Source organism: Perissodus microlepis, chromosome 11 (assembly GCF_051167445.1).
Source record: "Perissodus microlepis isolate ML-2025 ecotype Zambia chromosome 11, ASM5116744v1, whole genome shotgun sequence".
Classification (NCBI taxonomy): Eukaryota; Metazoa; Chordata; class Actinopteri; order Cichliformes; family Cichlidae; genus Perissodus; species Perissodus microlepis.
Genome location: NC_140471.1, coordinates 33,543,258 through 33,559,265, shown reverse-complemented (window position 1 = coordinate 33,559,265; position 16,008 = coordinate 33,543,258). Strand labels below are relative to the sequence as shown.

The 16,008-nt window shown below is 39.2% G+C and overlaps 1 protein-coding gene across 1 annotated transcript in view; it reads right to left on the bottom strand.

Moving 5' to 3' along the window:
• The window catches only part of rftn1b (raftlin, lipid raft linker 1b), a 121,775-nt gene that overhangs the window by 5,829 nt on the left and 99,938 nt on the right, over positions 1 to 16,008 (bottom strand). The window contains exons 8-9 of the mRNA XM_084944295.1: positions 5,393 to 5,496; positions 135 to 210 (exon numbers count right to left, since the gene is read on the bottom strand). Coding sequence (XP_084800421.1) covers positions 135 to 210; positions 5,393 to 5,496 — 180 coding nt within the window. The remainder of the gene's footprint in view (positions 1 to 134; positions 211 to 5,392; positions 5,497 to 16,008) is intronic.

Below are 16,008 nucleotides of genomic sequence, written 5' to 3'. Positions count from 1 at the left end.
AAAACAAAAATTGTGGTATTGGAGGTAGCAAAAGGTGATGTTGACCTTGGATGTATGAAGAGCAGGTGATAGAACGACTAGTGGGAGATCCCACGATATCCAAGAGATACAAAGAGGAATGTGAGGTCACGTACCTTTGATTCCCTCCTCTTTCGGCCTAAAACGGGCCTCTGCAGGAAAACAATCTGTTTGGTGGACAGACTTCCATCACTAAAGGACACGGGGTCAAAAAGAGAAAGGGAAAGAGAACAGACCATCAGCTGAAATTGTTGGATCTTCAACAAGACATGATTTTTTAAAAACCATTTTACTCATCAACGTTTAAACATTTAGAAATTCTGCAATGCACAGACAGATTTTTCTTATTTCAATATTTTTCTTCTTTCTGAGTGCTTGAAAAAGTGCTTTCTTAATCCAAGATAAATATGCACAACTGATTGGAGTAAAATGCTGAGATAACACGCACTCTTTTTGACCATTCATCAAGATAGTCAAATTAACTGCCGGCCACTGCTCATGCTTCACACTCTTATCTGACATTTAAGGATATAGGCACACATTTGTAGCCCAACCTCTTCCCTGCTGTCATCTGTAAGTATCATTTCTCCACTTTGCCTCTGAAAGATGCAGAAAAGCAGCTCACATGTAAGCAGACAGCCTGCCTTTTTGCAACTTATGAACATGTTCTGCTGCTCTAAACACGCATTTCTTCTCTATTTCTGTATTCCCCCGACATAATCCTTCTTCCCATGCACATGTCTGACTCCTGTGTTCTGAGAAGGATAATCTGCAGAAGTACTCGCACAGTACTGACAGATTAATTGTGGCAGGAAATGCAGATTTGTTTCTGAGTGGGCTTCCTGTCTCACACATTCACTCTCCAGTCTGCTCATATTTTGTCATGTGCAGCCCTTTTCTCAGCCCATTGTGCTCTCAGTAAATAGCTGCCCGCTCAGTTCTAACTCTTATCTCATGTGACAGCCTGTTTTGTGACAGTTTTATTGTTTGTTTCTGTGTTATTCAATCCATTTTCTCTTGCTATGATTGGATATGGCTTAAAAGGAGATATGTCCCGTGATAGTATCTGCCACAGGTTCAATAACACATGCACATAAAAGTCGGATGCTTTCTAAACTTAAGCCGCCTGCTCAACTTTGCACTTGAAGAAAGATGGCAGGTTTATGATCACTGCAGAACCTTAGGAGCCTGCTACAAATCTCCCCCTTCCCAACATCAAATAGACTTGAGACTCCTTTAGCAGAAGGCTTACTATCTAAACCATCCAAAGCCTACCACAACCTCTTTTTTTTCCATTACCTCTTTCCTTCCACCATTTATACATAAGCTATTTTCTAAGCTGTCAAGAATGCTGAATGGCTTACTGGTGAATCAGAGCTGAAAACTAGCTGGAGTTTCCAGCAAAAAGCCCCAGCCCATTAAGTTAGAAAGGAGTGGATGGCTTAGAAAATCACAGGCCTTTACTGAACCTACTTTTGGCTGTCAGTGTCAGCTGCACCATTATAACCTGAAGCTATACAGAACAGCAATAGCCTGCGCCTTTTTTTATGTGTAAATGTACCTGCTGGTGGCTTCATCTGTAAGGGGGAAAAGCCCGCTACAGAACTCAGCTGGAAATTGCCTCTTGAAATAAAAAAAGAACAAAAAAAACCTGACACATGCAATCAAACACCAGTGGTGCAAATTTTTGCTCCACAAAACTAACACACTGTGTAAAACACACACTCTATTCCCGATATTAAGCCTTTAATACGTTTGGATACCTGCAATAACGAACAAGTTCGTCAGAACCTTCTTTGTCTCCCTTGTTGTTGTCCCCCCAGTTAATGTAGAGAAATTTGCAGTCACTGTAGTGAATGGCTTTAAAATGTAATTACCATCTACATTAATTGAATGTGGAGAACATGAACGCATGCTCTGAGACAACTACATGAATTAATGTTGTGTGGAGAAGCCGCTGAGCACCAGTTAGCATTAATTTCAGACGCTGCTGAGATCAGTGACACTTATCTAAACCCTCCAGATGAAGTGCAGCCTGGAAACCCTCACACTATGCAAAGCATGCATTTGCAAATTTTGCATTTAAAAATGGAGGAGTCGACAGCACAAAAACAAGTGTAATGACTACTGCTAATCTGAAATAGATCATCAACCATTATTTTGGAGCGCAAAATGTTTTTCAGGCAGGGAGAGAAATGAGCGCTGTCTTGTACTGTATCTAGGCCGACTCTGATTAATTAGCCATGTTGTGCTGTTGTGTTGTGGCATTTTGAAAGAGAGGAGAGAGGGGGCCGTAGGAAAAAAACACAGGATGAAAAAATAGAGGTAATTAATCAGCGATGCAGTGTAACAACAGCAAACATGACCAGCTGAGGTGGGGGCAGAGCAAACAATCGGTAACTGCACTCATAGAATTACTGCATACATCAAAGTACCCTATATTACGAAAGGACAGCTTCACATTATTCAAAGCTGATCTTAAAACGATGCTTCGTGTCTGTATACACATTAAAAGAATTACTGTCAGCTGACGTCATTCCTCAAGCCCATACTGAACCTCATACTGGGTGCAGAGAGATTATTCTTAAGCGATTCTTCTGTAAGTTGTCTGCAGCTCTTGCTCTGCATTAAATTGCTTTCTAAATTGAAATGGGTGCATAAATTAGATGCCAACAGTCTAAGTTTGACAAATCAAGATGGCATGATCTGGAGTCTTTTTCGTATTTCTTCCACTTCTTTTCGGTGCTGAGGGGCATGACAGAAAGAGAGAATCTGGACTAAAACTTTTTACCCAAGATGGAGCCCTTACTTGAATGAAAATTCATCAGCTGGGATGGGAAGCATCTAAATGCAGTGAGATCCCTGCCTGACACTATGTGACACGTTGTGTCCTGTCCCTGCATCTGGACATGGCTCATGATTCAAAAAGATTACTTTAGCGGATGTGTCTTATTGTAGCACCACAGAGACATTGTGCTGAGGTTAGTGTTACATGGCATTTTGGGGCTGCGTGTACTATATCAAGATATTTCTGGCACATGTTGCATGTGATCTGCAAGCATTTGAAGCTTTTTGTATATCAAAAATGACAAAGCATAGGGACACTGCTGAGCTGTTCATCACACAAACTGACATGTAAAAATAAGAAAGATCAGTTGTGGTCACATGGGACTAACTCATACACACTTTTGTAATATCAGGGGACTCGTGCACCTTGTATTCCTTTGGTTGGGTTTTTTCGGCTGGTTCCTTTATGGTTCACCAGAGTGGATCATCTGCCTCCATCTCACTCTACACCTAGGCTCATTTTCTGTCACACCAACCCTCTGCATGTCCTTTTTCACTACATCCATGAATCTTCTCTGTGGTCCTCCTCTTTTCTTACCGGCCTGGCAGATTAGTCTAATATATCCACTATCCCTCCTCTGAGCCTCACCTCTCTAACTTTGTCTTCAAATCACTCAACCTGAGCTGTCTCTCTGATCTTGCTAATCCTGTCCATTCTGGTCTCTCACAATGAAAATGTTAACATTTTCAGCTCTGCCTCTTGTCTTCTTGTATGTGCCATTATCTCTAAACCATATATTATAGCAGGCCTCAAGACCAGATTGTGCCCCAACCGTGTCCCACTTGCTGCTGCCCTGCTCACACCTATCCACTCCACCCTGCCCTCTCTTCTTCACTTCATTGCTTCGGATTGTTGACCCAGACATTTAAACTCGTCTACCATCACTACATCTGTTCCTTGCATCTTCACTGTTACACCTGTCTCTCTCATTCGCACACATATCCGTCTTACTTCTACTGACTTCTATCCAGAGCATACCTCCACCTTTCCAGGCTCTCTTCCACCTGTTCCCTACTCTCACTATTGATCACAAAGTTGCTTGTGAACATCAGAGTCCACAGAGACTCCTGCCTGACCTCATCTGTCAGCCTGTCCATCACCACTGCAAAGAAGAAGATTCCTGATGGCTCTGAGTCCCTCCCCTCATGTATGTCGTGCACCGTCCTCACATACTTTTCTGCTACTGTTGCAAAGTTCCTCTCTGGGGCACCCTGTCATATGCTTTCTCTAGCGCTACAAACCACAGTGGGAGATATAAATAATCAGGTAATGCTAAGAAAATGTCTAAATTAGGAGGCTAAAAATTCTTGTCTTTCACATCTGAGGTTAACACACAAACAATGCCTGTTATTGGTAGCTTGTTAAATAGGCTGTTAAATAAAATGCAATCAAATGATTGGAACAGGTAGATAATTTACAGGAAATGCTGAGTTATATAGGCTTCATGTCTTCACAATGTTATGTGTGAACTGAGTCATCTTTACATGTAACGTCTGTTGCACACAAACTATAAATTGTGTTACAACAATGTTAAAAATATAAACGACTAAAACATTCAGGAATTGGATGACACAAACGGCACAAATCATCCTCTGCGTGTTGTGGAACAAACTCTGTTTTGAAGTGAAGCCTTCAGTGTGACTGAGAGCATGCGAGGCCTTTGACCATAAGCGGATGTACACTCATACAGCAACGATGAGTGATGAGTCAGCACAGGCTTAGATGAGGAACCGTTACATTTCTGTGAAGAGATTTTCCATCAACAGTCAGAGCTGCAGCTGCTGCGCTGCTCAAAGCTCAGCCTACATTAGCAGAGATTTAGGTCAATTTCTGCCAGAACTGTCATATTTCTTTGTACAATAACTTGCGCATATTATATTTCGCACCATGTGCCAGTTTTCAGGAATGTAGCATATAACTGCAAGTTTATAACCTTAGATGTGAATTTTAACTTGTACGATAAGCTTTTTACACAAGACCCAGATTTCCATTTGATGTTTCTTTTGTTACACGTGAGATATTATGTTACTACTTTGCTGCCTACTGAAATTAATCTAGTTATTCATGCTAAAGTTATGATGATATTAAACTTCTTTAGTAGGAAAAGTTATAAAACAGTTAAAATACAGTTAAAAGTTCAAAATCAGTCCCCTCCTTCACATTTTCTAAAGCTGTCCAGTGGGCCAGGTTGGAGTCCTGTTCCATGGGATTTATGCACACATATGGGGTAAAATAAAGCGTTTTTAGGTTGTACAAGGTTATATTAAGGAAATGGGATTTAGTGTTTATTTTCTAATGTGTAGAACTCTCGAAACAGATTTTAGATTTCAATATATACATACATATAGTTGTAAGTATTAACCTCTTGGAAGACACTGAAATCCTGCAGCTCTAGTTCACACTTGTAAATGGACTTAAAGCAATATTCATCATTATAGTTGCTGCAGTTCCTCCTGGCTGCCAACAGAGGTCATTAGATGTCACAGATTACTTGATCCCCCTTTAATAGTCAGACAATGGGATTACCTGTTAGTCTTGATTACAGGAGTTGGTAGCACACAAGTAAGCCTCCATCCATATGTGGCCAGAGACTGAAGCAGAGGAACATAATCAGCCTTGACCTGCAAACCCTGTGGAGAAAATAAGATGCCCATTACAACTTACAATCAACTCAAACAGCCCTAAAAATGCACATAATCCTGATCTTTTATCCCTTAAACGCCACATAAGTGAGCATATTATATTCCAGAGTGCAACTGTGATTACAGCTGTGAAGCATCAAGCTATGAAATGCAATCAAGAGCTGTCAGCTTTGCTTAGAACTCAAGTCTCATTTAGAAAAACTGCCTCCCTCTCAGATATGATGGCTTTCATACCATGTATGTCTGAAAGGTGGTTTTCAACCGCAGCGGACACAGGAAAGAATAAAAACTGAGACATAAATCAAGTGCTACAGAAACTCCCCGGCTGCCATGAGTCAACATTGCAACCATCTCTATTCCCAACAGGTATTTGTCAGCACTGTAAGTCCTTGAGCAAACACACTACTCATGTGACACTGCTCACTTTGTGAAAACATTTTAATACCATTTGAGCTATTAAAATACAATTAAATGAACCATATCCATGTTTTCTGAGTGATGGATCTAAATCAAACACAGGAGCTTATTTAGGCTCGGGGTGGGGCACATTATTCAACGTTAACGGTCTCAACGGTACGTTGAAAACACACGTACCTACACACACGCACAAATTCATGGACACACGCTTTTGTGAGAGGAAGTGTGTGTGGTTTGCCATCGTGCCATGTTAGACGTCTTCTAAAAATGAAAAACCGCAACGCGTGTCAGACAGATTTTTTACACCTTCAACAACAAATGTATTTGCACGCGCACACACACACATGCAAAACACACACACACACACACCAACAGATTTACTACTTATTTAAACACCTCAAAGAAAGACCCCATCTTCACCAGGACTCCTAGAAATTAGGGGCTATGTATAATTAAGATCACTTGAAAGGCAAAAATAAAACAAAAGAGCATTCAAGCCATTACAGTTCATCATTTCCAGACTGTTAAGCTCAGTGGTGCAGTGTGAGGTCTGATATGAGTCAAGAAGGCAGCGAACATGAATAAACTACACCACAGAACTCCACAGGGTCTATTCATAGTGCAGCGATCATCTGTACAAGAGACCTGAGAATATTTCACACCTACACATGCTGCATTAGACGTCATGGTAATGAGAAAGATGAGGCTCTTCTCTATTTAAAGCTGCACCAGCAAAAATGTTCTTCAGCCTCCGTCACAGAGATGTTGTGCCAGACGAGTGTCCCTTTTTCACTGAACGAGCTGCCTCAAATTCATGAATATAGGCTTCACAGTGAAATCCAAACCAGAGGCAGACCAGCTGTTTTTTAAAAACTCTTCCTTTGTTTGGTAATAGTACAAAAAGAAATCAATGAGCTATGATAATCATGCCATTTTCTGAAGGCAGTCTATTTTAATTACCCCTGCTTTGTAGCAGGGATTGTATATAGTTGTCTACTGCAATGTTGCCGGTGATAGTGTTTGTCTGGTGATGAATTATTTTTTATGATAATAGATCGAGTTGGCAATCTAGAGGCCACACACAAAGCTGTAATTTCTGAGTAATTTCTGTAATTTCTTATTTGAATTCTCACAGACGTCTGCATGTAACATAAATATTAAAAACGTAGTCTTGGAACTAAACTCTTCACAGACCTCTATATAATCAGTTTTTTTAAACCAGAGGATTTCCCCCCTGATGGCCTTTAACCTCCTAAGACCCGAACTCTTCCACTGCATGCATTTTTAATTTCTCTTTGATATTTGGGCATATTGGGGCCTGATGAATGTAAAAACAAAGAATTACCAAATTTGTTTGTTTGTTTTTTTACCTTATTTTTGTTTTTAAGAAAAATGAGAGCCACATATGAGGATATTCATTTAAAGTTTTGATAGAACAGTAGCAGTATAATGTCCTCGTAAGTGGATATCAGGCCCTTGTTGAGCAAAATTGACTATTTTGGTCTAAATAACCCAAAATGTGATGTCCACATATGTGGACGCCAGGTCCTAGGAGGTGAAATGATGCATGTTTAAGATATTTATGCTGTATAATGAATATTTATGTTATATAATGGGTTTTTAGGCTGTGTAGATATGATTGCATTTTTCTGTATTCACAAAATAACTGTGATGTAAGTAATCGCAACAGTCACACTTGTAGTGAATGAGAGGACTCATAATATTAGTTCTTCTGCTCTTATCAGTTGTCTACTTCATGTGTAATTGTCCTGATTTGCTGTTATGTTGTTCATTTATGTCTATTTGCCTGTTATCATGAACTGACTCACATGTCATTTCAGGCCTGACACTCCTACCTTCCACACTTTCCCACCTTTCTGTTCACCTGCATGCCTTACCTCATTAGTCCCTGCATATACACCGGCAACATTTCCCTCCTTTGTTAGACTGTATTTATGCACTTTCCCTCAGCATGGCAATTTTTTTCCTCATCTGTTTGTATTTTTTTTTTTTACTTTTTTTGCTCATATTGCCTCTTTTTTCTTGGCTGCCAGCTTGCTTTTCACCCTGTAAGAGACTTTTACCTGGCGTACTTGACTTTATTTTTATCCTGCCTGTTTTCTGTTCTGCTTTTGGGTCTATTTCTCTGAGCGGTGGCATACAATGGTTACATTATATAATGATGTAACACACATGTATACACAGTAAAAAGTGACCACTGTGCAGAAGACATTATCGTCAAGGTATATTTACTGTAAGAATTTGATTTTGTTTTGTAGCATTCATATTTTGGGAAATAACTCTTAAATGTGACCAACGCTTAAATGTGATCTACTGAGCTTTCAAATTTTCTTTCCAATGTTTAATGTGGATACTCACATTAAACATAACCAGGTTATTAAATAATGAGGTCAGAGTAAGTAAAAGTAATCCCCTTGAGCCAAAAGTACAGGCTGGTTTCAAGTAACAGCTCAGCTTTTAAGGGATCACAATGCTAACACACCATGAAACACTAACTTATTGTGCGATAATCGCACACAAATATGAATAAAAGAAACAACCATGAGAATGATAAATGGACTGGCACTTACTTGCTGCTTCGCTATTCTAAACACTCAAAGTGCTTTTTCGTATAAGCCACGTTCACCCGTTTAGACAGACATCATGCAGCACTTTCTAACTTTCACACGCTCACACTAATACACCAGTGGATACAACAGGAGCAATTTGGGATTTAGTGTCTTTCTCAAGGGCAGCCAGGTATCAAACTACCAACTTTGAGATTACTAGATAACCAATTCTGCTGTGCCACATCCCCTAAATGTGAACAACCACTATTACATGAACTACTATTAGTATTAATACAGCTGCTACAGCTGAAATGCTATTATTTGACTAGCTTTTATGGCCAGCATTTGTTGTTTTAATGCACACTGTGTATAACTAAAAATACTCAGCTCAAGTGTTTTGATAGTTTATTACTTTGATACTTTTAATGCCTCTACCACTACCTCGACTAATACAATCTGTGTATATAACTTCAGCTGATTAATTATAATTCCACATCTAGAAACTTGGATAATTTACATAACTATTCCAGCTGCTGTGACTATATTACTACTACTACCCCCTGCTGACTGCGACTGGATTTCATGGTAATCATACAGAAGAATGAGCGCATCACTGACAAAAAGACTGATCAGCACACAATGCTCATTGTTTTCTATGAGACAGACTTCAAGCAAAAACACTTAAACCCATCCCATTATGCAACTCTGCATTTTTCTTCCAGAGATTCTTATTGATCAGAGTGAAGCAACATGCACAAACAGACCTAAAGCAGCCACACATCAAGCTGTAGGTTATAAAGAGCTAATCGTTCGGATACAAGACACAGCTCCAGACATTATTTACACAAGCATTACTTTCTAAGTTCCTACAGGGAGCGGTGCATCTACATTTTTCGGTGGTTTATGTTGGAACCACTCCCAGAAACAGGCTCTCTTTCAAAGCCTGCCCAGAAAGTAAATTGAGAAATAATTTTTCTGTAATGGCTTGCTGTTCTTTGGAGTGGGTGAAAGTTAATCACAGTCCCTGGAGTGTGGCTCTTGCTCTCCCTGACTTATTATGCAGGGCCACCTCGCTGCATCAGCACTCCAGCACCAACCTGTGAGGCTGAAAAACAAAGCAATCACACCGCCATCTTTGCCTTCGATGTTATCTGAGTGTGACTATAAAGGAGGGCCACACAGTCAGAGGACAGAGAAGAAGTATTTTAACCGCCATGGTCAAAGCTAGTTAAAATTAAATCCATTTTTTTCTAAAAACATTTACGCCTTATCCTGTAATAGGGTAGCTGGGCTATCTTAGCAGGAATGAAGGACTCTGTCCTTCTCTTTCTCAGCCTTTAAAAGCTGGTTTCTTGCTGTTTAACCTCCCCTCTACCACTCTCAGACAAGGCATGGGGATATACTGCCCAGTTTTTGTGAACATAGACCTTTAGACAAAGTTTTTTTTTGGGCCTGCGGCAGACGAGGGTTCACATCAGCTCGATGTTTAACGTGCACTCTGTGAATCAGTGGTACGCAAACACAGCTCGGCTGTTTTTTCTTTAAACCCTTGACTCTGAACAACATAACAGCCCATAATTCTGTTTTTCACCGTCTCTGACTATATTTGAAGGCAATCGAGGTCAAAAGGCTTGCAGACTCAGTCCAGTAATAATGAAGCAAATACCATTTAATAAAAAGACATTCAGATTCTGCAGCTCCTGAGAGGTTCGTTCAACCCGGTGTGTTGTCACAGCAACAGAAGATTCAGCATCCACTTTTTAAAGCCCTGCAACAACCTTTTCTGAGTGTCAGCAGCCTTCATCGCAAAAGTAAAATATTTAATATTTTAGCTGATTTTTAAAGGTATTGTCTTCAGTGTTAAAACACTGAATAGCAGCGTATTGAGTGCTGGTCTTAGATGCTTTTCATGTCCAATTTTTCAGCTTGCTAATGGAAAAGCTACCATGCAACCATGCTCCTCCAGTAGAGGCAAGAGGTCTTTAAAGACTTCAAAAAATTCAAATCATAAAAACGCATTGTGACATTAGAAAGTGTACGTCTACAGACAGACCCATTGGTGCTAATAAAACAGGCACATTGTGTCCACTTTGTTATGTTTGAGCCTACACAAAGTGCAATTATTAAGGCACGTCACATGTCCGGTGTGTTTTCAGGCACCACATAATGCTGTTTTGTTAGATGTATTTCACCTTTGCAAACAGGGTGTTTTGGGGCATTGGTGACGCCAGCTGGGGCAACATTGATGGCTGAGAGGTAATGACCCATTTTCAAGACCTACAAAGGCAACCTAATGACGTTACGGGTGTGGTGTAAGATGCAGTTTTAACAGACAGAAAATCATGTTTCACGTTCACTTTTACACTAATGTTCAACTTTTAATTTTTCCTGAGGTTCAAACCTCAGTTTTGACCTTCTAAACATACATTTATGAAAGAATATAATCAGTAGATCCACTTAGTACTACTTGTGACTGTGCAACACAGTCTTTAACAATACTATCTGTCATTGGTAAACAAGATATTTTTAATATTACCTAATTGATTTTATTTGCCATTACTCTACTGTTATCATTTATGTGCATTTACTTTTATAATTTTATTTCTTCCTTTCCTCCCTTGTCCCTCGGGGAACCTTTCCTGAGCTTAAAACTGGATTACTGCAACAATAATAAAGCTTACAGAGTGCATTCAATCTTTGGCTTTTACAAGGCATTAGCCTACTTTTGAGTCAAGACTAGGCCATGTAACCTGATAACACATGATGAGGTGGTTGGGCAAACAAAGGATCAGCTGGTGCAGATGTTAGTGTTCATCATATGTCAGTGAGGGCTTTTATTATGCACTTTAGAAGACACAGAAAATATGGCCATTTGATGGTTGGAGCCGACAATTAAAAATCAGTCTAAGATCAGAAAAGCCATCAGCTTTAAAAGAAGCAGATTCAATTAATTTATGTTATAAAAAAGAGAGGTCAAGAGAACAACTGTGATAGGGAAGGCTGTTTTTCTCTTTGCATCGCTGTTTTTCTGTTCAGTTAGACAACTGGAGAGGAAAGGAACAAACAGTGAAGGTTTAGACTTAACTCAGACACGTACAAACACATCAGAAGGGATTAATTTCCGATACTTCAGACACTTTGAACTTGACACCTATTTTCCTATAATGCTTTTTTCTATTCTCATCACCCCTTCATGCTACAATATATTGGCAGAGGTGAGAGACAAATCTGGTATTACAAGGAAAATCCCACAATTAAAAATGTGAAAGTGAAATTATTTGTTATCAGTGAAATTTACTGAAAGTTACGGAAGCGTAGAGCTGCCACCCAGGCAAAAGATAAACAGAGCTATATCACATTATAACATGAAAAGTTTATTGTACTAAAAATATACTTTTCATGTTTGTACAACATAATATCATTATTATTACAATATACATAATTATCACGTTATAACAAAAAAACCTTTCACGTTCTTACAATATAAATATTATATTGTACGAACATGATAATTATGTATATTGTAATAACGTGATATTATGTTGTACAAAAATGAAAAGTATTTTGTTAGAACAATAAACTTTTCACGTTATAACGTGATAGAGCTCTATTTTTCTTTTGCCCGGGTGGCAGCTCTACGCTTGCGTAGAAAGTACTTAAAATGTATTTGATATTTAACTAATTATTATTTATGATATCGCAGTTGGGAAGATTAAATGAGGGAGTGCTGTTGTGCACCTTGAGGCGACTGTTGTTGTGATTTGGTGCTGTATAAATAAAACTGAACTGAATACAGGTTATTGAGCTAATTGGTAAATCTGAAACAGGGCATCTCTTCTCCTAGACGCTATTGCTTTTGTGCATGGTTCCCCAAAAGAAAGAAATAACTAACTGAACCAATTTGTACGGCCTGAATATATAATCACCTGAGAAGCTTTCGCTGCTATGGCTGGTTGATGTGGAGCCACTTTTTATGAAGTTGTAGTTAAGTTAGGAACAGTACAGGCAACAGATTTCTATCTGCATTATTTGGCAGCATTTTCAGCTCTAGGACCTCCCTTTCACACAGGAGCACATCTACCTGCCGTACTGAAATAGACCCACAGTAAAGAACAGTACAGTACAGTCAGCAGGCATCAGTAGAAACAGATATGACATGGATCGAAACTACACTAAAATGTAGTAGCTGGGGTTGACACGTGTTGCACAGTGGCTTGCACATGCACTGCGACTCTCAACAGGCTTAAATAGTGTGTCTAAAGCTGACACAGAAAAACTTGTTTACAGCTCATCTGAATGCTGCAGCTAGAATTTCAACAAGCTTCTAAAAGATCGAGCACTTTGCTCCATTTCCCAAATCTCTGGATCGATGTCCTGTCTCTCAAAAGACAGATTTTAAAAATAAGTCTGCACTAAATGGACTTGCACCTAATTACATATATATTCCAAGAATTAGACCAAAACAAGGTGAAGTGCCTTTTAGTTTTTATGGAAACAAACACCTGAAAGCTAAACTGTTATTTAATTTAAATCTGGGCTTAAAATGTGTTATTTGAAGTCGCTGATCAATGAACCAACTTCCTCTGCAACTTAATCCTCGATTTGTTTAGTGGATGGTTCCCTGTGTTCACATATGGTCTGAAGATTTAGTCATTACAAGGCAGAGTATAACAGCTGTCCCAGGGACACAACATAGAGGACGGGGTTCTCCCACAGTTTAATCACCACTTTGACATTGCTTTTTTTAAGGGTGCAGCAGAAACAACCTGGGCTACAGCAGACATTAGCGCACCAGATATATATAACTAGCCATCTGTGAGCATGAGAAGCAACTCTAGTCTTGTTTTTTTTTGTTACTTTTAATTGTTGTTGTTGTTTTTCTATCATGATTATTTTCAAAATTCAAGATTCAAGAGCTTTATTGTCAATACAAGAGTATACACAGTATACAACGTACCGAACCAGTGTGCTGTTTCACCCCAAGCCCCCCATGGTTTATAAGTATATAAACGATATATCTCCATAAGATATAAAACTAGGAATTACAAATAAATAACATGCTAAATTTTGGTAAAATGAAGGGATCAAAACGTACTAATTACTAATTATCCAATACTATAATAATAATTATACAATACTAACTGTACAATAAACAAAGACAGGACAGAGACAATACAAAGTGGATTGTGCAGTAGGCATTAAACACCAGGTTCAAGTTATTGTCAGGATATTGTACACGAGACAGGACGAAGACATGTGCAAGATGCAAAATGTGCAAATGTAGTATAATTTAGATGTATGTTCAGTAACTATGTGACTGAGTGTGCAAATAAGCATTTTGTTCCCAGATCCAGTTTGTAGTGGATTTGTGAAAGTTTTTGTTGTTTTTGAGTCTTTTGGTGAGTGTTGTAACGTGTTTGTAGAGGTGTATGTGTACATCAGTCCTTTGGTGGTAGTGAGTTGAGGGCTCTGACTGCGGGGGAAGAAGCTCTTGCAGTGCATGTGACATGTGACAGTGACATATCGTGACATGCATAGATGTTTTAAATGTCTCTTTGTTTTCCACTTCATCTCTCTGGAAGGTACACTGGATTATCTGTATAGTGCTGTACAAATAAATGTGTCTTGACTTGACTACAGAGAAGTATAGACTGGGTGTGTAGAAGGGTATAAACTGAGCCTTCAGCTGATGTGGGCTGTCACTGAGATGAGTAAATCTGCTGGGATTGTGGCTAAGCTGACCTGAACAAAATGTGCTTGATTTAAGTTTTCCATAACGCTTCAATGTGATAGAGACCATTAATTGGTAAGTAAAAAAGAAAAAGAAAACTCTACAACTGAGTCCTTCATTTTGGGGGCTTATAGAGATACGAAATGTATTTGAAGGAAACCATCTGAGAAATTTAAAGGGAGAGAGGTGTTTCATGGAAGCAAGGAGATCATTGGTTAGTCTCCAGGCAATACAAACAGTAAGTAAAAATACAAAGATGTTGAAATAGTACTTGGTGCATTTAGTAATGCTATCATTTTGTTACATGGTACATGTTACTGTTTGTATACCTTATAGAAACTGCACCCTATAAGCCCAAACCTCTCCCTCTGTCCTGCAGCTATCAGCATCATCGACACATTGCCTGACGGAGCGGGTGCGACCTCTCACTTGCAGGAACACTGCAAATTACTCTCCTTCTATGTAGGTCAGCTCTTCTCTCACCTCAGTCTGAGGAAATAGAGATATCATGGAGAGGTGATTCACATTAACGATCGCCTCTCTGAAGTACGTGTACACATCCAGGCCATAGGCCACAGCTCTCGCAGAACATAAACCAAATCAGATGTTTTTAGTATGTAATTTTATAATTAAAATCTGTATCCTTTGTTTCTAGGGCCATCGAAATAAAGTCCATGACCACGAGCGGAACAAATAAAATGTGAAACGTAAACTATTGAACTCGGTGGAGATGGATTTTGTGTGCACCTGATTGCCAGACGATAGGAGTGACTGAGCACAGACACAATAGGTGTGTGTTTGTGTGTGTGTTTCTGAGATGTGTTAAAACCATTTCTTCAAAGATTCCTTACTGCCATACTGATGCTGTGATGTGGGGCCCTAATCCCATTTTAGACATCATTTAGTTTCTGGAGTCTGTGAAGCGCTGCTCTTCAAAGCCAGGGATGCAAGTGAATTCTTGGAATGAGTGACAACAATGTTGGCGCTCTTAAGCTCCTTTTCGCTTCCTTTGGCTTTGGACTGCCATTCCTAGAATTTGAACTTCACTGATATTAACTTTTAATGTTTTTCTGTAGGAGTAGACACTTTCTCTAAAGTCCCCCTGCAGATTTTCTGGTTTGTCTTTTGGGTTAGGAGTTGTTGGGATCAAGGCGTGAGCAAGCAGGCAATATCAGTGTTTGAAGTGGCGAAGAGAACATTTTACTCAGTGGCAGTTGTACCATGATATCCATAGTTTTCAAAAGGAATAACAAAAACTGTTTACAAATGGTATGTGCTCGAGATTGCTTTCTTTTCTTGAAAAAATAAAACAAAAACCAGCTTTTAAAAATCTGTTGTTTGATCCTTTTAAAATCTTAAGTCAGACACATAAGATGGTAAAAACGCTGCACAAATATAGTGCTTTTAAACCTTAGATAAGTTTGACAAAGAGTTTCAAAATGAGTCGTCCCACTGGGAGCTATTTGAGGTGCTGACCTGCAGTGGGAAGTTGCTCAAGGTTCATTGGTTTGCCCAAGGACAATCAGGCAGGCAGGAGGGGGGGTGGAAATCAAACCGCCACCCCTGTAATTAATGGACAAATCAATCAAACAAAAATAAAGCTTCTTACTATACTGTTGGTGGTACAGCCTGTCACTCTATGGCACTTTGCACTTGCCAAGGCTTGCTCATTTGTACTCTAATTTGTACCTTACAAAGACTAGTTTTGAATATCTGGTCAGAGATGTTACATTATTCCTTAATATAGCGGTAAACAATCATCTTTTGATAGGGTGCTTGTAC